The sequence below is a fragment of the Entelurus aequoreus genome, linkage group LG12 (assembly GCF_033978785.1).
Source record: "Entelurus aequoreus isolate RoL-2023_Sb linkage group LG12, RoL_Eaeq_v1.1, whole genome shotgun sequence".
NCBI lineage: Eukaryota > Metazoa > Chordata > Actinopteri > Syngnathiformes > Syngnathidae > Entelurus > Entelurus aequoreus.
The window spans coordinates 19740719-19763625 of NC_084742.1; the positions used below are offsets into that span (position 1 = coordinate 19740719).

The window sequence follows — 22907 nt, forward strand, 5'->3', positions numbered from 1 at the left end:
AAAAATAAACAAAAGGTGAGTGCCCCAAAGAAAAGGCATTGAAGCTTAGGGAAGGCTATGCAGAACAAAACTAAAACTGAACTGGCAACAAAATAAACAAAAACATAATGCTGGACGACAGCAAAGACTTACTGTGGAGCAAAGACGCCGTCCACAATGTACATCCGGATAAAAACAACTGATTGCTAAAACAAAGTAGATGCGGTAAATATCACTCAAAGGAAGACATTAAACTGCTACAGGAAAATACCAAAAAAGAGAAAAAGCCACCAAAATAGGAGCGCAAGACAAGAACTAAAACACTACACACAGGAAAACAGCAAAAAAAAAAAAATAAGTCACGGCGTGATGTGACAGGTGGTGACAGTACACCTACTTTGAGACAAGAGCTATATTGATGCATGCTTGGTTATGGTTTAAAGTCGTATCCAACAATTGCGACAACAACTTTTTACTGTCAACGGAGTTTAGTTTTTTAATGATTTCTGCTGGTGGTGTGCCTCCGGATTTTTTCAACGGAAAAAATGTGCCTCGGCTCAAAAAAGGTTGAAAAACACTGTACTAGAGCATGCAGTTGGCAATCACAATTTAATCCTATTTAACAGTATTAATATCATGGTCTAACCTACCCCTAAAAGTGGATGTTCCTGCTTCCTGGCTGCTGGTAGTGTGTACATTTGGCATGATGACGACTGGCGAGTGTCAACTTTTCATCACATCGTTACCTTACGAATGCTTCCTTCATTCAGCAGGTGTCATATTGAACACGACAGCGAGTCATTTTCCCTCAGCGACCGATGGGGGCAAAAGTGGCGCACTGCATGAGAAATCAGCCGATAGTAGCTAGAAGAAGAAGAAATGACTTTGCAGCGACCAATCAAATGAGCTCTGGGCCGTCTGGGGAACGCGGGGCGTGGTCAGACCTACTCTGCGCTAGGTTTCTAAACTCGCGTACAGGAAATACAAGAATTATCAGGACATACAATCTTCCGTATGTACAATATGTTTGTTTTTAAATATATAATGTGTTTAATTAGGTTTATGCTTTAAATCAAACCAAGGATGAAGAGTTAAAATGGGGGTATGGGGAAACGTGTACTTTCGGTTCTGGTTTGGCTAGCAAAACGCATTGTGAATCAGCTGTTTATGCAGGGAGATGGTCCATTTTAAACTAAAATAATCAATTTACTTTTTCTATCATCGCTTGTTTTGTTGTTCTAGAAATGGCCGTAACCTCTGATCATATCCGGGACAAACTTAAAAAAGAGCTTACGGCTGAACACGTGGTAGGTTTCTGTGTGTTGTTTGTTATTAGCATGATTGTCATTCAATGTGTCATTTTATCTATGGATGTTCTCATTCATCATTGTATTCTCAGGGCATTCAGTGGATTGCAAGTGTATTGTTCAGTTAATTTTAGGAATAGGGCTTTCAAAATTAACGAGTTAACTGATGTGATTAATCACACAAAAATATTGCATTAATCATTTAAGTGGATTAATCCTGCAATATAGTTTGACCATACATTCCTTTACCTTATCAGACTCTACTCGCGTTCTTCGATTAAACAATCAGAGGCCAGGTCTTTCAACAAGTCACAGGTGGAGAAAATCCTCAGTGCTGAACTCTGTAGAATTTTCACCTGGCTCGCTGACAATAAGCTATCCATACACTTGGGTAAAACGGAATCCATCCTATTTGGGTCCCACATCAACCTTAAAAGTCAGTGACTTCACTATAAAAGTGGGTGACATTGTTATCACCAGGAAAGATGAGGTCACCTACCTAGGTTCCATTCTAGAGGCTAATCTTTCCTGTGATAAAATGGCAACTAAGGTAATCAAAAAGGTCAACCAACGAACGAGATTTCTCTATAGAATCTCCTCACTGGTCAACAAAAGCACCATGAAGATTCTAGCGGGAACTCTCGTTCAACCCTTTTTCGATTACGTATGCACCTCCTGGTACCCTAGCACCTCCAAAACCTTCAAATCTAGACTCCAAACATCCCAGAACAAGCTAGTCAGATTACTTCTAGACCTCCACCCCAGATCCCACCTCACTCCTACCCACTTCTCCAAAGTGGGCTGGCTCAGGGTGGAGGACAGAGTAAAACAACTTGCACTGAGCCTAGTCTATAAAATCCGCTACACCTCCCTGATACCTAAGTACATGTCAAACTACTTCCTTAACGTAAATGACCGCCATAACCACAACACCAGGGGGAGCTCCACTAACCACGTTAAACCCAGATTCCGATCTAACAAAGGTCTTAACTCATTCTCTTTCTATGCCACATCAATATGGAATGCACTCCCAACAGGTGTAAAAGAAAGGGCATCTCTATCCTCCTTCAAAACCACACTAAAAGAACACCTCCAGGCAACTTCAACCCTAGACTAACACCCTCCCTTCCACATCCTACCTCCCCGTTTTGTAAATAATAAAATGTAGATACTTATTCTTATGCTTTCTGATCTCTCTCTCTCTCAATATGTCAACTACTTGCTGTACATATCCTACCAAGTCAGTCCTACACTGTTCCAATGTCCATTTCTCTGATGATGCAATTGTTGATGACTGAAGTGTTGATATCAACCAAACCTACCCCCCCTCCACATCCCACACACCAGATTGTAAATAATGTAAATAATTATATGTATGTACTCTGATGATTATCTTGTGTGATGACTGTATTATGATGATGGTATATATCTGTATCATGAATCAATTTAAGTGGACCCCGACTTAAACAAGTTGAAAAACTTATTCGGGTGTTACCATTTAGTGGTCAATTGTACGGAATATGTACTGTACTGTGCAATCTACTAATAAAAGTTTCAATCAATCAATCAATTTATTCAAACAGGCCACAGTTATATGTTACAGCACTGGTCTCTCACCTGCAGAAGCCTCACCGGCTGCGTACGTAAGATCCACTGGCCAGCTTCTGCCCAAAAGTGAGTCGCCATCACAAATTGTTTGCTGTTCTTATATATAGACCTTGCCAGGATGGCATCTTTAGGGCCAGATTGGGTTCTCACGAAGGTGGTAGCGAGTCTTTTCAAAGGAGGGGGTGGGAATCCAGGGGCCAAAACAGTAACAGTCCTTGAGAAGATGGCCATCTTGAGACACCAGAGTGCTGCCATTGTTAATACAAACAGACAAACAAAAAAAAGTACACATTCTGGAAAGGCAGGCCAGATGGTACGAAAGAGGAGTGAGGGAAGCTATCTATGTCAAGGTTGAAAAAACATCCCTGAACAGAAGAGGTGTCCTTTCAACCATTCCCAAGAGACTCTGCAATTTAGCCTCCTACAAATAACAGGAGTTAGAAACATTCTGGTCACAGAAGGTGACTACAGTGCAATGTGTTTACAACTGAATAGAATGATTCCGACTACTTTGGACTGGTAGTAGTCGATCCACAGCGATCGTTCTGCCACACAATACCTGAATGCTAACGAGGGGAAATTACACTTCAACGACTGTCGCTGGCTTTGACAGTTAGGATTGTTTGTTTGCATCTTAGCAGTTGTTTTTCTCACTACGATAGGGCGAAACCATTCTTGCCTAGGCACACCTTCCAGGTTTGGGAGTATTATTATTTGGGGTTTTGGCACCAGTCGCCAGACTAGATCTGACCAATCTAAGTCTATGAGCATGAACTAATGAGGCCGACTGAGCTATCGGCACCAGCCGTTAGACAAAATCTAGGTCTTATGAGCATGAACTGATGAAGCTTACAACGATGAGAGGCGAAACGTCTTCTCAGACAATCCAAACAGTCCAGTTGCGATCGATTGAATGCCCTGAGATGACAATGACCTGGATGAATGAGAACATCCATAGACAAATATTAGGCTCTTTTTCAAGTTATTTTAAATTATGCCAGCAACTAACAACCTGTGATTATTCATGACTGATCCAAATTTAAAAGTGTGATTAATCAGATTATTTTTTTTAAATAAGACGTTTCGCCTCTCATTCAAGTAGGCTTCATCAGTTCATGCTCATAGACTTAGATTGGTTAGATCTCGTGTAGATGCTCGTGCCAAAACCCCAACTATTTATCGTTCAACACAAGGAGGGGTGTGCAAGAAGGGTTTGGCCCTATTGTAGTGAAAAAACAACTGTTGAGATGCAAAAGAGCAACCCTTTAGTCAATGCCAATGTCAGTAAATCCCCCTTGTTAGCATTAAGGTATTGTATGGCAAAACAATTACTGTGAAACGACCACTACCATCCCAAAATCAATTGTTAGACTCACTAGAATCACCCACATAACATGCTACAATCACTACCATGGGGCGGAACCATCCTTGCCCGGGCCCCACACTCTTTGTGTTGAATGATAAATAGTTGGGGTTTTGGCGCCAGCTTCTGAACTAGATCTGACCAGTCTATGAGCTGATGAAGCCTACATGAGGCGTAACGTCTTCTAAGACAAACTGAACAGTCCAGATGCGATCGATGGAATGCCATGAGAACATTTTATGTATTACTATTACATATCACATTTGGTGCTGATCACTTGTCTTGTGTTCTCCAGGACGTGGAGGACACATCACCCAATAGATGTGCAACCAGCTTTAAAGTGCTTGTGGTTTCCACCCAATTTGAGGGCAAGCCATTATTACAGAGACACAGGTACTACAACATAGCCTACACACAAATCACAGAGTGGCCATTTAAGTGCATTACTGTGTTCTATAATTGCTTAATTGCTAAATGTTGTTTAAAAAATGTGTAAAAAAAACAAAACCAAGAGAATCATATAATATAAACAAATTAGATGATAAAAAATAGACATTTAGCAATTTTTATGGGTGTAACCTTTATCTGTGCTTTTTCACCATTTGCAGAGGTGCCTTGGAACGTATTCATCCTCTTTATATTGCTGGGTTGCATATCACATCACATCCATTTTTCTTCTTCGCGGCTTAATTCACATGATGGTCAACCGGCTTGAGCGTAGCATTGAAATGAGTGCATGTAGAGTTTGAATAGAAAATGCCATATTTCTGTTCTGCTCTTGGGTGTTTCAGTCGTTCAAATAGAGAGACAGAGTCCCGAAAGAAGTGCTCATAAAGGTAATAAAGTCAGGGAAAAAACAAAAGTACATCGAAGAAAATGGCTCTTAGAAATATCACTTTCAATATGTGGTGGAATGCAATCGGACATGCTTGTGTCTGCAGCGATCACTTTGTATAATGTTTGTTAGAACATTTGATTTGTTTGAGAAACTCTGTGATGCAATCGAGTTTATTCTCTACTATATTAGTAGTGTTTGAGAGCAGAACTAAACGTAAAGAATGGACAAGAGAACGCATTAGTTTGTGTTCTTTTGTGGTTGCTATATAATATAACTTCGAAGACCTGCTTGTGCAAATAAACCATTGTCATAAATGTTGTAATTGTTGGTTCAATCCACCGTATGTCCATTGTCTATTTTCATAACGGAAACTAAAATCCTAGTTGTTTTGCAGGAAAGTCAAATGTCGACAGGGATGACCACAAAGTGTCTTTGGTGATATTTGTTAGCATCAAGAAAATATCCTTAACAGTATTAATAAACTAGATGAATAAATCTCTCAACAGCATATACGGAATCTTGATATTGGTAGCAAACATTGCTGAACAACAGGGACATCTAAAGCTAAATAAGACCAAATATGAACTTCACACTATAAAAACAACTGCAGACATGAATTGTGGATGGGACTAATATTTGAAGCAAAAATATTTTTTCTCAGCACTACGGCACTCGTTATTTTAATCAAATACGTTACTTTCATGGATTAGTGGACCACTCCAGATGTAACAACGTGATGTGCCTCCAATAGTTTCTTCTCTAAATTCGTGTGAGTGTCAAATGAAGTGAGGCTGTAGCGAGCAGTAACGCCTTGCTGATGATGTATGGTTTAAATCTTTCAAAAATATTTTTTCTTAATAGTGTATAAGTCCACTCCATCCCATTTAAAAATAAATAAATAATAATAAAAAAAATAATTAATGATCGCTTATATATATATATATGCCTCTAAGGCCATGTCTACACAAAGTCGTTTAACCCCTTGAACAAATAATTATTTAGCTTCAGCCCCGTTTCAGCCACACTAAACCAGCGTTTGAAAAAGCATATCACAATATCAACCTTAAACTTTTATTTTGATAAACACAACAGTATTTGTGCAATATGACTGCACAGTGCATGAGTGCTGCTGTCACGTGACATTAACAAATGTATCTGTTAACAGGATGGTGAATAGCTGCTTAGCGGAGGAACTGAAAGACATCCACGCCTTTGAACAAAAGACCCTCACCCCAGAACAGTGGGAGAAACAGCAGCCAAAATGACCCAGACATGTAATGTGATGCATTACATACATAAAACAAACAAGTGCCCGTCCCATCAGTTGATTATGTGCAGACTATAGAAATATATTTCAATGTCCTGTTTTCCCTTTTTTCTGGTTTTAAGATAATATGTATCAGTTCCTTATATTGGCGGTCCAGCATTTGCTCCCTCACATATTTGCTAATTTTTTTTCTCTGCTTAAATTGTAAAATTAGAAAAGTATATTGAAAGTAAATTGATGGCGCTAACTGCAGGGGGGGAAAGAGTGCTCCAGCGTTTTTGTAAGTGCAACACTGAATCCTGTCATTGTTTTTTTAATGTGCGAAACAATTTAAAATTTTATGGAAAACAGTAAGAGGATTAAAGTATAAAACAAACACTTCTAGGGCTTTTAAAGGTTGCATCCAGTGTTAGTGGACGCAAACAATGCAAAAAAAGCACAAAACCTCCGGAGTCCAAATAAAACTTCACATGCATGTGTGTGAATAGAACATTAACCAACAATAGCATTTGAATCAAAGTGAAAACCAAGCAATGACTGCTGAATATCAAGTAGATGAACACTTCACTGCGTAGTGCACTTGTTAAACCGAGCAGAGGTGTCCCTAATAGTGGACAGACGACCCCCTGCCTGTGCAACGCATTAGCCTTGTGTACTTTGTTCGGCCAGGAGCTCCTCTTAGGGATCTATTGATTTCACAGTCGGCCATCTGAGGTTTGATGACGCCGCTGCAGTCACTCACAGCATTTTAATCCAAGTTATTAAGTACAATGTAAACATTTTCATTGTAAATCCACAGCAAATTGCTGGTGAATAATCTCATTACTTTCACAATAATATTTATAGTATTTTACTTAAACTGCGTGACTGTGATTTTACGATTGATTACAATAAAGCTTAAAACTATCAGAACTGTGATTTTACAGCTAATTACAGTGCCTTGTTGTAACACAGTTAAGTGCCTGTTTTACATATTTAACGTGAAAGTAATGTAATTATTAGCCGGTAATTTACTGTGAGTATACAATTATGCAAATTAATTACTGGAATTTACCACATCAGGTAAAAAACAAAACAAAAACAATGTTCAATTCATCATCTTAATTACGGTTCAAAACATGTTTTTGAAACATACAACCATCAAATAAATGCACAGGGTTCAAACACGTCAGAATGTTGCAGTGGAGATTTGAGGCTGTCTCCAAGTCAAAGATGGCAAGTTTCAAACAAGGTCTGCATGGTTCTGCAAAACATGGGAATCCCAATTTTCTTGCTGAAAAGACAGCCAATGTTGGGGCAATGTGTTTTGGTTGGAAATAATTTACTTTTTTTGTTATCATTGTTGTTGGACTTCTCATTGTCTTGTTCTGCTTTTAAAAAAAATAAAAATTCTAATGGTCTTACTGCCGTTCATTATGGGAAGTCGCAGAGGGACAGTTGATAGGGAACTTGTTTTTTATAGAAATGAATAGAAAGACAAAATAATCCATCAAGTCAAAAACATAACATAGTTTTTTATAGAAATGAATAGAAAGACAAAATAATCCATCAAGTCAAAAAATAACAGACTCACTCAAAAATACATTTGTGCCTGAATAAAGAAAAGTCAATTAATTAATGATTGTGTCTCCTGATAGCTGATAAATAATAGCAAAAGTGCCTCGCCATCCAGGGCAGCAGATCCAACTCACTTTGGCCAGCGTGGCTTGCTGGGGGTCGAGTAGAGCGAGGAGCAAATATGGGCAGTCACGCTAACGACAGTGCAGCATGAGTTCTTGAGTAAAATATAATTTTGTGATGCAGCTTGTATTGGTTCTATGGAGCTCTTAATGCAAAACACTTGTATCTCAAATCAACATCTCCCGTTGAAATGAATTGAAATCAATTTAGTTGATGCTCTGCCTCTCCAAAACAGCACAATTACAACATATAAAATATTTTTAAAAAGTAAAAAACTTTTAGATAAGAAATATTATATAAAAACAATAACTGCAGTAGTTTTATGAAATGATGTAATAATATTGTACAACACAGTATCTCCTTACAGCTGCTTCTCCATCAAACACAACATCCACAACATTTTCATGGATAAATGTCTGCCGTTTAAATAATATTTTAATATTCTTGGCTTGTGTTGGACTCATTCTATTTCAGCATGATGCAAACTATTAGTGATACGCTCGAATTGCTTCGCTAAGTTGGCGACACGCACGGTCATGTTTTGATGATTTATGTCTTTATTTCAATGAATTTTGTCCTCTTCTTCTCAGCACTGTCATTCACACTCACTTTCCTCGTTCCAATAGTTGGAAAACAATCTAGCTATAAGCTAATGGTGTAAGACAGTGGTCTCAGACATGCGGCCCGGGGGCCAATTGCGGCCCGCACCTTAGTATGAAAATTTTATGTTAGTGCGGCCTGCAAGTTTTATATGAATGCCGCTTGACAGCGTCATACTTCCAACCCTCCCGATTTTTCCGGGAGACTCCCGAATTACAGGGCAACCATTCTCTCGAATGTCTGCCGATTTTCACCCAAACAACAATATTAAGGGCGTGCCGTGATAGCACTGCCTTAGCGCCCTCTACAACCTGTACAAACAGCGTGCCAGCCCAGTCATATGTTGTATTTGGCTTCTGTACACACACACGTAAGTGACTGCAAGACATACTTGGTCAACAGCCATACAGGTCACACTGAGGCTGGCCGTATAAACAACTTTAAAGGCCTACTGAAATTAATTTTTTTTATTTAAACGGGGATAGCAGATCCATTCTATGTGTCATACTTGATCATTTCGCGATATTGCCATATTTTTGCTGAAAGGATTTAGTATAGAACAACGACGATAAAGTTCGCAACTTTTGGTCTCTGATAAAAAAAAGCCTTGCCCCTACCGGAAGTAGCGTGACGACACCGGAGGAAGGGCTGCTCACATCTGCACATTGTTTACACCAGCAGCGAGAGAGATTCGGACCGAGAAAGCGAAGATTACCCCATTAATTTGAGCGAGGATGAAAGATTTGTGGATGAGGAACATGAAAGTGAAGGACTAGCGTGCAGTGCAGAACGTATCTTTTTTCGCTCTGACCGTAACTTAGGTACAAGGGCTCATTGGATTCCACACTCTCTCCTTTTTCTATTGTGGATCACGGATTTGTATTTTAAACCACCTCGGATACTATATCCTCTTGAAAATGAGAGTCGAGAACGCAAAATGGACATTCACAGTGACTTTTATCTCCACGACAATACATCGGCGAAACACTTTAGCTACGGAGCTAACGTGATAGCATCGGGCTCAAATGCAGATATAAACAAAAGAAATAAACCCCTGACTGGAAGGATAGACAGAAAATCAACAATACTGTTAAGCCATGGACATGTAAATACACGGTTAATGCTTTCCAGCCTGGCGAAGCTTAACAATGCTGTTGCTAACGACGCCATTGAAGCTAATTTAGCAACGGTACCTCACAGAGCTATGATAAAAACATTGGCGCTCCACCTACGCCAGCCAGCCCTCATCTGCTCATCAACACCCGTGCTCACCTGCGTTCCAGCGATCGACGGAAGGACGAAGGACTTCACCCGATCATCCGTGCGGTCGGCGGCTAGCGTCGGCTAGCGTCGGCTAGCGCGTCTGCTATCCAAGTAAGTCCTCCTGGTTGTGTTACTACAGCCAGCCGCTAATACACCGATCCCACCTACAAATTTCTTCTTTGCAGTCTCCATTGTTCATTAAACAAATTGCAAAAGATTCACCAACACAGATGTCCAGAATACTGTGGAATTTTGTGATGAAAACAGCTTTTTGTATTGGATTCAATGGGCTCCGATTACTTCCGCTTCAACTGTTGACGTCACGCGCAAACATCATCATATCGAAACGTTTTCAGCCGGAAGTTTGCCGGGATATTTAAAATTGCACTTTATAAGTTAACCCGGCCGTATTGGCATGTGTTGCAATGTTAAGATTTCATCATTGATATATAAACTATCAGACTGCGTGGTCGGTAGTAGTGGGTTTCAGTAGGCCTTTAACACTGTTACAAATATGCGCCACACTGTGAACCCACACCAAAGAAGAATGACAAACACATTTCGGGAGAACATCAGCACCGTAACACAACATAAACACAACAGAACAAATACCCAGAATCCCATGCAGCCCTAACTCTTCCGGGCTACAATATACACCCCCGCTACCACCAAACCCCGCCCCCCACACATCAACCCCCCCCCCCCCCCCCTCCGTGCGTCGGTTGAGGTGGGCGGGGTTGGGTGGTAGCGGGGGTGTATATTGTAGCTCGGAAGAATTAGGGCTGCAAGGTGTTCTGGGTATTTGTTCTGTTTATGTTGTGTTACGGTGCGGATGTTCTCCCGAAATGTGTTTGCCATTCTTGTTTGGTGCGGGTTCACAGTGTGGCGCATATTTGTAACAGTGTTAAACTTGTTCATACAGCCACCCTCAGTGTGACCTGTATGGCTGTTGATCAAGTAGGTCTTGCAGTCACTTACGTGTGTCTGCAGAAGCAGCATACAACATGTGACTGGGCCGGCACGGTTTGTATGGTGAAAAAGCGGACGCGACAACAGGTTGTAGAGGACGTTAAAGGCAGTGCTATCACGGCACGCCCATAATATTGTTGTCAGGGTGAAAATCGGGACAAATTCGGGAGAATGGTTGCCCCGGGAGATTGTCGGGAGGGGCACTGAAATTCGGGAGGGTTGGCAAGTATCAGCCCTTTGAGACACTTGTGATTTAGGGCTATATAAATAAACATTGATTGATTGATTGATTGATGTTGCTAGGGCGGGATAGCCATTCAAAGAAGGTGAATTCATTAAAAAGTGCATGTTAGTTTTTTTTAAGAAAGCTTTTCTTGCGGCCCAGCCTCACCCAGTTTCTGCATCCAGTGGCCCGAGGTGAAATTGAGTTTGAGACCCCTGCTGTAAGACCAGATGTTTTGCGCAGATCTCACGGTGTTAAATGGGACATTTGTTACGCCAACCAATGACTGGGATGCTTGTAATTCACATTGCTGGCAACTTAAAGCATAACAATTAGTCGAGAGACAGCTCTTATCTCAAAACACTTACGTTTGGGCACTCTTTAGTTGAAGTACCCCTGTATTTTTTTATGAAATCAATACCATTTAGAAATTTGCAGGTTGCAGGTTGAGTCAAGGTTGCAGTTTCTTTTCTATTTTTTGTGTAGCCCGAATTCACATATAAGTTGAGCAGGGCTAAATTGGGGCTCCAAGGAGAATTTCACATAACAAAAATGTTTTAATGCTATTTTTAAGCAACCTTGAATTGTATTTGATGCATGTTTTGTACTAAAACTAATTAATGGGAAATAAATTGTTCAATTACCTTATCAGTGCAAAATAACAAATTTAACATAATTAAAACATAATTTGCCTATCTTCCTGTGATAAAAATATAATCGCAACACTTTTGTTTTTGCCCTCATTTTTCATGAGAAAGATCTAAAACTTTTACCATATACACAAAATACATATTCCTCTGAAATACTTTTCACAAATCAGTCACTGTGTTAGTGAGCATTTTTTCTTTGCCAAGAAAATCCATCCCAACTCACAGGTGTGGCATATTTGGATGCTGATTAAACAGCATGATTATTGCACAGGTGTGCCTTAGGCTGCCCACAATAAAAGGCCACTCTAAAATGTGCAGTTTTATCACACAGCACAATGCTACAGATGTTGCAAGTTTAGAGGGAGCATGCAGTCGGCATGCTGACTGCAGGGATGTCTACCAGAGCTGTTGGCCGTGAATTGAATGTTCATTTGTCTACCATAAGCTGTGTCCAAAGGCGTATCAGAGAATTTGGCAGTACATCCTAACGGCCTCACAACCGCAGACCACATGTAACCACACAAGCCCAAGACCTCCACATCCAGCAGGTGCTCCTCCATGATCGTCTGAGACCAGCCACCCGGACAGCTGCTGCAACAATTGGTTTACATAACCAAATAGATTCTGCACAAACTGAGAAACCGTCTCTGGGAAGCTCATCTGCATGTTTGTCGTACTCATCGGGGTCTCGACCTGACTGCAGTTCGTCGTTTTAACGAACTTGAGTGGACAAATGCTCACATTCGATGGCGTCTGGTACGTTGGAGAGGTGGTCTCTTCACGGATGAATCCCGGTTTTCCCTGTTCAGGCCAGATGGCAGACAGCATATGTGGCGTTGTGTGGGAGAGCGGTTTGCTGAGGTCAACGTGAATCGAGTGCCCCATAGTGGGGTTATGGTATGGGCAGGTGTATGTTATGGACAACGAACGCAAGTGCATTTTATTGATGGCAATTTGAATGCGCTGAGATACCGTGACAAGACCCATTGTTGTGCCATTCACCCGAGACCATCACCTCATGTTGCAGCATGACAATGCACAGCCCCATGTTGCAAGGATCTGTACACATTTCCTGGAAGCTGAAAACATCCCGTTTCTTGCATGGCCAGCATACTCACCGGAGATGTCACCCATTGAGCATGTTTTGTATGCTGTGCATCGGCGTACACAACAGCGTGTTAAAGTTCCTGCCATTGAAGAGTGGACCAACATTCCACAGGCCACAATCAACAACCTGATCAACTCTATGCGAAGGAGATGTGTTGCACTGCGTGAGGCAAATGGTGGTCACACCAGATACTGACTGCTTTTCTTACCCCCCCCCCAAGAGCCCAATAAAGCAAAACTGCACATTTCAGTGTAGCCTTTTATTGTGGGCAGCCTAAGGCACACCTGTGCAATAATCATGCTGTTTAATCAGCATCTTGATATGCCACACCTGTGAGGTGGGATAGATTATCTTGGCACAGATTTAGACAGATTTGTGAACCCTATTTGAGAGGAATAGGTATTTTGTTTATATAGTAAATGTTTTACATCTTTGAATTCATCCATCCATCCATTTTCTACCACTTGTCCCTCTTGGGATCGGGGTACACCCTTGACAAGTCGCCACCTCATCGCAGGGCCAACACAAATAGACAACATTCACACATTAGGCCAATCTAGTGTTGCCAATTCTTATGGAATTGATTTTAAATCCTTCATATATGTACTTTAATATAAATGCACAGGTCAATGTGTGTGCACAAGATTGTTTATCACACTCTTCACGGAGTATTAGGTGTGCAGCCGAGTATGCCAGCGTTCGGTGCGTGTGCCGTGAATTTGTATGACAAATTATGTTGATTTTATTGCCGCAAAATTGTCCAATCGACATAACCTACACTCGGCCACCAGGACAAAGACTCTCCTGTCTTCCATTAGTGAAAGTGGTGGAAGTAATCCTAGCACACTCGCTCGCTGTGTGTGTAACACCTTGTTCACTGACTTGTAAAATTAAATCAGTGTGGGCACTTGCCTTTTTATCATGCTTTAAAAATCCATGTAAACGTTGACATCACTTAAAGGTTGTTCAATATGGAGGCTGTTAAAAACATGTATCTACCACTGTTACCATTGTTGCCTTTAAGGACTGCCCATTAAATATTAATGCATTATAAAGATTAGTTTTAAAGATAATATGCCTCTGATTACACGTGAGATGAACTTCTGTTGAAACTTATGACCTGACTTTGAACAATGGCTAAGCTGCTGCACAGACCTTTGACTAACTTTTAGTTTGATGTGCAGTATCTAGTACAGCGGTGTCAAACTCATTTTAGCTCGGGGGCCACATGGACAATAATCTACTCTCAAGTAGGCCGGTCCAATCACGGCACGATAACTCGAAAGTAAAGACAACTTCAGATTGTTTTCTTTGTTTAAAAATAGAACAAGCACATTCTAAAAATTTACAAATCACAATGTTGTTGAGTTTTTTTTACACTTACATGTTGCGGTTAATTGTATTCTATCTTTATTTGTCGTTATTTTTACTTTCTGAATGAGTTGTGTGTTAATGTTCATCAGTCAACTGATTGGTGTTCATTTTCAATCTATCAAGATAAAAAAATATCAAAATCAAATTACAGGATGTTATTTATGTAGTTTGCTCATTTTCCTCGACTGGTGCACTAACAAGTGTTGTTGTTTTTTACATATGTAGCATCATCTACAAAGATACAAAGAATTGCCATTGTGACATGTAGTGGACACATTTAGAACAGCGGTTTCTTTAATTAAAACATTTAGGCTCATTTTTATACCTGACAAACTCATCCGCCATAAGTTTGACACCCCTGATCTAGTATCAGTATAGAGGAAACAGGAATTAGACAGGCAAATTTTGTTCTTCAATAGACTGTAATGGATTTTGCTTTGTCACTGATCAAATCTGTTTGGTTAAATCACTGGTCAGCACTATGCTCAGACGAGACATGTAAAGTCATCAATAAAGAGACAGAGAAAGTCATCCGAAACAAAATTTGACTGTCGAAGTGCTTGCCCACACACGATCCAGCAAAAGTTGGTGTTGTGTCGACAACAACCCAGAGAGGCTCTGTAAGTATATGTCTTTGTGTTGATGCAAATAAATGTGACAGGTGGAATATTGAAAAGAGTGTCTGACAAAGTGTCTTCTCCCTCTGATCAAAAGGAACATGCAGCGAGTGGATTGAGTGCAGGTTATAGGAATCCATCGCCGAACACCACTGTGGCACAAAAAGTAACGGAAGATGTGTTTTGAAGCGCTACAATCCGAATGACTTTCGGGATAAACCACCCGTCTCGTTTAGAATGAAATTTTGATTCGAATGTCCGTGATCGGGTCATAATATTCCGAATGGCATGTTTACATGAAGCATTTTTATTCCGGTTAGGCTCTTAACCCGATTAAATGTGTCCATGTGCACATAGCTGATGTGTATGTAAAGTGACAATGCTGCTCGCGCTCACGTGTTCGTTAGCGGGCCTTGGCGCTGATGTCCAACATGGCGTGCAACTCGCCTGGCTCGTATCCCAGCAGCCCTTGCAGGTTGCATACAAAGCGGTAGACGTAGCGCTTGCCCGCCGTCTTGCGGATGATGTTCTTGTCGTAGTAGTAGCGCAGGCCGCGGCTCAGCTTCTCGTAGTTCATCTTGGGCTTGTGCTTCCTACGACCCCAGAGCAGCGCCACCTGCAGCAACGAAACACTTTTGACCGTGTGCACTTTAGTTGTGGTCCGCGTGAGCTAACAGGTTCTACCTCATCCGGGTCGGTCAGCTTGAACTCCCAGCCGTCTCCTGTCCAGCTGATACATGACTGACAGCTGCGGTCGGTCAGCAGCTCCAGTAAAAACTGCCACAGCTGAATGGGACCACTTCCTGTGGACCCATCAACAGTCAGCTAAAATCAAGCGGGATCTTGACTCTCACAAGTGACTCACCCGTGTAACCAGCGAGGATGGCTGCCGGTATCACCGCATTGCCCACCTCGGTCTTGTCTTCCACATACTCCTTGAAGCTTTTGTACGGATGTGCTAAAGTGAATATGTCTTCACACTGAACCCCGGTGCCGGTCCACATCAAGTTCCCGCTGGGAAACGTCTCTGCTTCGGAGTCGCTCTCTGGAAGTTATATATTAGAGCAGTGGTGTGAAACTCATTTTAGATTGGGGGCCACATGGAGAAAAATCCACTCCCAAGTGTGCTGGACTGGTAAAATCACGGCACGATAACTTAAAAATAAAGACAACTTCAGATTGTTTTCTTTGTTTAAAAATTGAACAAGCACATTCAATGTTCAAATTATGTTTTTTTTACACTTACATGGTGTGGTTATTAGTATTCTATCTTTATTTGTCATTATTTATACTTTCTGAATAAATTATGTGACAATGTTCATCAGTCAACTCCTTGGTGATAATTTTCAATCTATCAAGATAAAAAAATATCAAAATCAATTTACAGGATGTTGTTTATGTAGTTTGCTAAATTTTCCTCAACTGGTGCACTAACATGTGGTTTATTTTGTACATATGTAGCAGCATCTACCAGAGGTGGGACCAAGTCATTGCTTTGCAAGTCACAAGTAAGTCTCAAGTCTTTGCCCTCAAGTCTCGAGTCAAGTCCCGAGTCAAGACAGGCAAGTCCCGAGTCAAGTCCAAAGTCAAGACTGGAAAGTCTCAAGTCAAGTCACAAGTCCTGCATTTTGAGTTTCGAGTCCTTTCAAGTCCTTTTAACCACAGACTAATATTTTTACACAGATTGTGTATGCTTTTAAACCGCTGTATTTATTTATTAAAACAAGTGCATTTTAAATAGCAGGAAAAAAAATAGTACTGACATTGCAATTCATAATAGCACTATTAACCAGTCATTTTAATAGTTTAAACAATTTTAAACATTTAACTCATTCCTTTACAGAATAAACACATTTGCAAAAACAAGTGCAACTGTACTTATTTGTACAAAAGTGTTAACATTGTATTTCCATGGCATATTGCATTGTAACTAGTTCCACAGCAGTTTCTATTCTGTTCTTACCTTATCTCATTGATCTCATCTCATACTGTATGTGTGTTTATGTGTGCGTACACATGAAAAACATAACAAATACATGAACATAACAATGAACAGAGTTGTACTTTTTAGATGTCAGGGCCCTATGCAATATGTACACATATTCTTAATATAGTATACATTTTAACTGACCTTTATTTGACTATGTTTGTCTTTTTGTAGGTGGCTAAAATATGCGGTGCTGCTGACCGCTGTCTAACGTTATGTTACTGTGTGTGATACATTGACTAACGTAACGTTATGTGTAGGTACCTCATGCAACCCTGCTTAAAAAAATCACTTGACAAAAAGTATGAATAAGGAAGCAAACTGCAGTGGACGCAACATATTGCTGTGTTTGAAATTATGTTATAACCATAGACAACTTTTAAGTAGACGCAGTATTGGTTGCTGTGACGCGAGCAAATTGCATCTTGAAGTGGTGATGAGGAGCCGGCGAGCAGCCTAAACTGCCAGTTGACAGGTAGAAAACAAAGATATTTTTGGTGTTCAGCGTTTTCCTGCTCAAATGAGCGGACTGTTGAAAATAGGAATCGGGGGATTACTTTTCACAAGTAAGATTTAACATTAATGTACTTTTGGTTGTATTTTATGAAAATAACATTACCACAGAGTTAAGAAGGAGCAAAGATCTTCAATATTTGTATGAAAATCACAAACAAATCTTCTGGGGGAGGATGACGCCCCTACAGGGGTTTGGTTTACAAACTTTCAGCCCCACCTAAAACAAAATTCACCAGCCGCCACTGATTATGATGCATTCTCATTTTAGGCAAAATATAAGACAATACTTTCTTATCAGTATAATTGTAACCAGGAATAAGTCTTCAAGTAACAATATTCAAATACTAACATTGTTGGGTAAGACAGCATTTGGTTTTATTCTGAATCCAGTGAAAGAGATTGGTGGTTTTAGCTGATATAAAGACTTTCAGGTGTTTATATATGTTTAAGTATTTGGCAGACGCTTTTATCCAAAGCGACATACATAAAAAATACATATATAACAATCACTGTAAACATTATCATTTAAGGGAAGAATGTAATACAAAATATCAATACAAAGTGTCAAGACAGAATAAACTCTCTGCTGCTGCAGCAACAGAGATACGGTCTATAAGATATATAGATATCTAATGTATTCATACATTGTTTATATAGGATATACGCATGTATATATAACCTATTTATATTGTTTCTTCAACTTAAAAATAGCTGACCGTTTTTTTCCCCCTTCTCTGGGCTTATATTCCCAGTTTTGATCTCGGACGTCTGGTCACTTATAGCATATAAGAATATTCTATTACTGTTAAGCAAACTATGAATAATAAAACATGTGTCCGTTATCATAGCTACACGTATGACAAAAAAGCGTGTGAAAATGAGTGGTATTCAGTGAGGTAAAATGAATTAAATGCGCTGACAGTTCATTGCTCCTGCCAAATGAATTGCACTGAGTGGAGCGGATCACCACTCCAAGATGGCGGCCCTGCGTCTCGTCTGCGCCAGTAAGCAGTAGCGCTCGATGCTGCGTCTACTTATAAGATGTCTATGGTTATGACGTTAGCAGTGAGTTTACAGCCTCACTGATTTAACTACACAGCAAATAAAAGTCATGTTACTTAGCCAATAAACGTTAGCTTACATTCAAAACTTACCCTTCTTTGTGCAACTTCAAATGTCGAACGAAGTTGGAAGTTGTTGCGTCTCCGTCTGTAATATTCGAACTGCGTGATTCGCATACGGCAATTCGTTTTTTGTTGACCAAGTCGTAGTTTTTATACCCGAACGAAACCGACTTTGGTATTAATCTTTCTCACTGGCGCGTTGTTTGACAACTCTTGTTCATTGGTTGTCCTGCAATTTGATTGGCTGAATGCTGTGTGATGAAAACAATGTAGATCTAATTTGATTGGCTGTTGTACTGAGAGCACACACGCTGACACGCAGCACACACGCTGATAGACAGACACGTACAAAATGAAAGCTACGGAGCGCTCCCAAATAACTTTTTAAGCTTTAGGTTTTGGGGAAAGTAGCAAGTCATGTCAAGTCAAAAGGCTCAAGTCCAAGTGAAGTCACAAGTCATTGATGTTAAAGTCTAAGTCGAGTTGCAAGTCTCTTTACATTTTGTCAAGTCGAGTCTAAAGTCATCAAATTCATGACTCGATTCTGACTCGAGTCCAAGTCATGTGACTCGAGTCCACACCTCTGGCATCTACAAAGAATTGCTATTGCGACATCTAGTGGACACATTTAGAACAGCAGTTTCTTTCATTAAAAAATGTTGGCTCATTTTTATACTTGGCAAACTCATGCCGCGGGCCGGATAAAACCTTTTCAGGCCCGCAGGACTTACGTTTGACACCCCTGTATTAGAGCACCTGTACTGATAACTAGTGAAGCGACACTAGGGAATAAAGAGCTGTCTCTAATTGTGCTTTGGGTTTCAAAAATTGGGGTTAAAACCCTCCCCACCACTTGTTTGCGTGGTAAATATCATAGTGAACTCCAAAAGATTCGGCCAAAACATGAGGTTTTACTTGCTAGCATTATCTTATAGCAAGAGAGCGACATAACATTATTTTTCCAACCATGGAAATGTGACTGTGTGAGTTCCCTCCGGCTTCCTCCCACCTCCAAAGACATGCACATGGGGATAGGTTGATTGGCATCACCAAATTGGCCCTAGTGTGTGAATGTGAGTGTGAATGCTGTCTGTCTATCTGTGTTGGCCCTGTGATGAGGTTGTGACTGTCCAGGGTGTACCCCGCCTTCCGCCCGAATGCAGCTGGGATAGGCTGTGATCCCGAGAGGGACAAGCGGTAGAAAATGGATGGAGACGAAGAAAGTGAGTGTGGAGAAGAGTGCTGAGGAGAAGAGGCGGGTGATCTTCATTGAATTAAAGAAAGAAATCATCAAAAACATGACAGAGCGTGTCTGCACCATACTGAAGCAGAATGAGTCAATAACACCAGTGAAGGACCTTAGAATCATTTCTAAACGACGGACATGTATTCATGAAAATATGAAGTTGAAGTTAAAGTACCAATGATTGTCACATACACACTAGGTGTGGTGAAATTTGTCCTCTGCATTTAACCCATCCCCTTATTCACCCCCTGGGAGGTGAGAGGAGCAGTGGGCAGCAGCGGTGCCGCGCCCGGGAATCATTTTTGGTGATTTAACCCCCAATTCCAACCCGTGATGCTGAGTGCCAAGCAGGGAGTTAATGGGTCCCATTTTTATAGTCTTTGGTATGACTCGGCCGGGATTTTAACTCACAACCTACCGATCTCAGGGCGGACACTCTAACCACTAGACCACTGAGTAGAAGAAGCTGCTGATAGTGTGTTTGACGGAGAAATAGCTGGAAGGAGATACCATATAGAAGTCCGCTTTCCAAGGTAAATGTTGTACATTATTTCATAAAACTACTGTAGTCATTTTGTACTTATATTCTATATTACAGACGATTTATTTAGTTTATTTGGAAACAAATACATTTTACTTTTTTAAATGATCATTTTTATTTACTTAAGTAATTTAAATGTAAATCACATAGGGCCGCAACTACCAATTATTTTAGTAAAGGAGTATTGATGAGTTTGTTCAATTAACCGAGTCATTGGATAAAACTGACTTTCTACCCTCAGTGTGTATTTTATGGAAAATATTTTTTGTTCTTATACGTGGCCCATTTAAATTGTACTTTTTAACAAATGTGCATTAATAAAGAATAAATAATTGAAAAAACTCCACCTCAAAGAACTCGGCACCCACCTACGTCTCTCGTGTGCGCTCTATTGCAGCATCCGTGCGGAAACCGTGTATGCATACTTAAAGTTCCGGTCACTCTATGCGGTCCGAGTTGTCATTTTTTTTATTAGTTACACTCATTAAACGATTAATCAAAAACAGAATATAAGTTGAAGCTTTTTTCATCATTAATTGATCGATTAAAAATGATGCTGTTTTTGTATGATATTCAGATTTTAGGGACATTGTGTAAAATAGTGCAGCATATCATTGCACTTGACTAAAACGTGTGCATTATAATAATGGCTTACAAGCACGTTGAATACATTTGCACTAATACAACAGGCTTCCTGGCTGGTCCAACATGACCAAATATCCCACATAAATCAATTAAGTATTCTTGTATAATAAGATGAGTTTTTGCCCTCTTTGCTTTTGGAGTGCAAATTAGACCCTAAAAACAAAGCCATCAGCACTTTTAACATGTACTTACAGCGGTGAACCAATCCTTATTAATTATCATTGCCTATTATAGTGTTTGTGCATTTTTACCGCTGTTTGTTGCTGTCTCAGAAGCCTGATTGTTCCTGTTTGGATGTTGGCTTTTGAGCAGATAGTATTGATGCTGGGCTTCCTCCACAGAATTGTGCTGTGTCCTCTCAAGGTACTCCACTTGGTAGCTTTGCTTGTCTGAGATAATAAGCAAGGAATATTCATTGACAGCTTTTAATTGCACACAATGTTGTGGACGATATTCACCTTTAACGCTATGAAGCTGGCAGAGAGATGATTCTGTGCACGCGATCTGTGCAGCATTGCAGTCATTCTCTGCAGGTAAGAAAACACAGATGAGAGCTTTTGCATGATGGCCGTAGGTGTTGCCGCTTCTTTACCGCGTCTCATGATGTCCAGGTGCTCCCACAGGATCTCTCCAGCCGTGTAGTCAGACGTGAGGCCCAGGAACGCGTCACGGTCAAGGCCACACAGCTCGTGACCCTGCAGGCCCTTCAGGTCTGACCCTAGCGAATGCAGCCCAAACTCGGCCCGGCACCAGTCCAGCCAGTGGTTCACCTCCCACTCGGACCATAAAGTCACGTCTGGAGGACAATTAAACCCACCCCCCCACTTTAAATCTGCTCATGGAGGCCTCTTGAAGGTTGATGAGGTGTTTCACCTTGCGGGAAGCGATGCGTGAGCCTCTCCTGAGTGAAACCGGCAAAAGTTGCGCTCAGGGCCTCGCATAAAACCTCCTTACTGGTTGGGGTTAGAGGGGGAACCTCCAGGGGGTCCATCTCTGTCACACACACACACACGCACTGATATCACATAATACCCCTTTAGCATCTACTAATCCCCATTTGAACAGGTTTACAAATAAGGAAATGTAAAGAATAAAAAACATTTTGGCAATGTATTTTTCAACAATTGTGTAAATCGTATATTTTGTACATTACAAATGCTAAAATCAATCTATATAAATATATGCTTTTTTTTTTTTTTTTTTAAATCTAGTTTTGCCTTTTTGTAATAATTCACCTTGTATACAAATTGTGCTGTATAATTGTAGAAGATGAAGACATTGTAGAATTACATACTCTATTAGTGATGTTCAAAGCTGGAAATAAAGTTCTTCTGAAAGACTTACAAAAGTTATTTGTGTTCACGTCTAAAGATGAGAACCACAGAAGGCCGTATGATTTTAAACATCCAAGAGTGCGAACAAATTTGAAGCAAATGTGCTTGTCAGCAGCTTGCTGCTGTTGTGAAAGCATGGAATTCTCTAGACAAAGACTTAAAAAGTTGCAAGAATATCTTTGAATTTAAAAAGAGTTACAAAAAGAGACCACTGGAATTATATCAAACTGATTTTTGATTTTGATTGGACGTGTAATTTTGAAAATGCTTGAACGAAAATTAAAAGTATTTTGGAGTTCGGGTGTTGGTGGAGGGAACAGTGATAAAGTCATCTAAAATAATTTGTGTTAAAAAAGGGGGCAGATAAATATAACAATAGTATTCTTCCATCTGCTCCTTTCTGATCATAGAAATGTATAAGAAAAAAACAAAAAAACAATGAAAGTGTCAACTGTATATGGCTTGTATATATGCATTTTCATGAAAGGAATAAAAAGAAATGATGATTGTGCCTTATCTTGCCTATAAACTATCTTAACACCACACCTTAACTTGTTTTGATAGGTGACAAAGCAAATTAGTATATATAAAATATCTCATTAGAAATGTATTCAGTTCATTTTTAACAATATGCCAAATATAAATTAGCTGCAGGCTGACTCTAATTA

The 22907-nt window shown here is 40.2% G+C and overlaps 2 protein-coding genes across 2 annotated transcripts; one reads left to right on the top strand and one right to left on the bottom strand.

The window, feature by feature from the left end:
* The first annotated feature begins 872 nt into the window (after positions 1-872).
* LOC133661696 (bolA-like protein 2) lies at positions 873-7762 on the top strand. The gene is made up of 4 exons (XM_062065094.1): positions 873-991; positions 1222-1286; positions 4553-4650; positions 6261-7762. Exons 2-4 carry the CDS (start codon positions 1224-1226, stop codon positions 6358-6360), a joined length of 261 nt encoding a protein of 86 aa, XP_061921078.1. The 5' UTR covers positions 873-991; positions 1222-1223; the 3' UTR covers positions 6361-7762.
* A 6739-nt stretch (positions 7763-14501) lies between these two features.
* On the bottom strand, positions 14502-21905 carry LOC133661686 (protein C-ets-1-like). Its single transcript, XM_062065082.1, has 7 exons — positions 21779-21905; positions 21498-21701; positions 21364-21432; positions 21157-21294; positions 15712-15891; positions 15531-15649; positions 14502-15462 (listed from the first exon to the last, which is right to left on the bottom strand). The coding sequence occupies exons 1-7, from the start codon at positions 21894-21896 to the stop codon at positions 15250-15252; spliced, it is 1041 nt and encodes a 346-aa protein (XP_061921066.1). The 5' UTR covers positions 21897-21905; the 3' UTR covers positions 14502-15249.
* Positions 21906-22907: the final 1002 nt, after the last annotated feature.

Bases quoted from the DNA above. Each gene is read 5' to 3' on its own strand.
- LOC133661696 (XM_062065094.1), top strand. From the start codon at position 1,224: ATGGCCGTAACCTCTGATCATATCCGGGACAAACTTAAAAAAGAGCTT. The intron at 1,287-4,552 runs GTAGGTTTCTGT...TGTGTTCTCCAG, and splicing joins AGCTTACGGCTGAACACGTG to GACGTGGAGGACACATCACC. The intron at 4,651-6,260 runs GTACTACAACAT...ATCTGTTAACAG, and splicing joins CCATTATTACAGAGACACAG to GATGGTGAATAGCTGCTTAG.
- LOC133661686 (XM_062065082.1), bottom strand. From the start codon at position 21,896: ATGGACCCCCTGGAGGTTCCCCCTCTAACCCCAACCAGTAAGGAGGTT. The intron at 21,433-21,497 runs GTAAAGAAGCGG...TCTTACCTGCAG, and splicing joins CCTGGACATCATGAGACGCG to AGAATGACTGCAATGCTGCA. The intron at 21,295-21,363 runs GTGAATATCGTC...TTATTATCTCAG, and splicing joins CCAGCTTCATAGCGTTAAAG to ACAAGCAAAGCTACCAAGTG.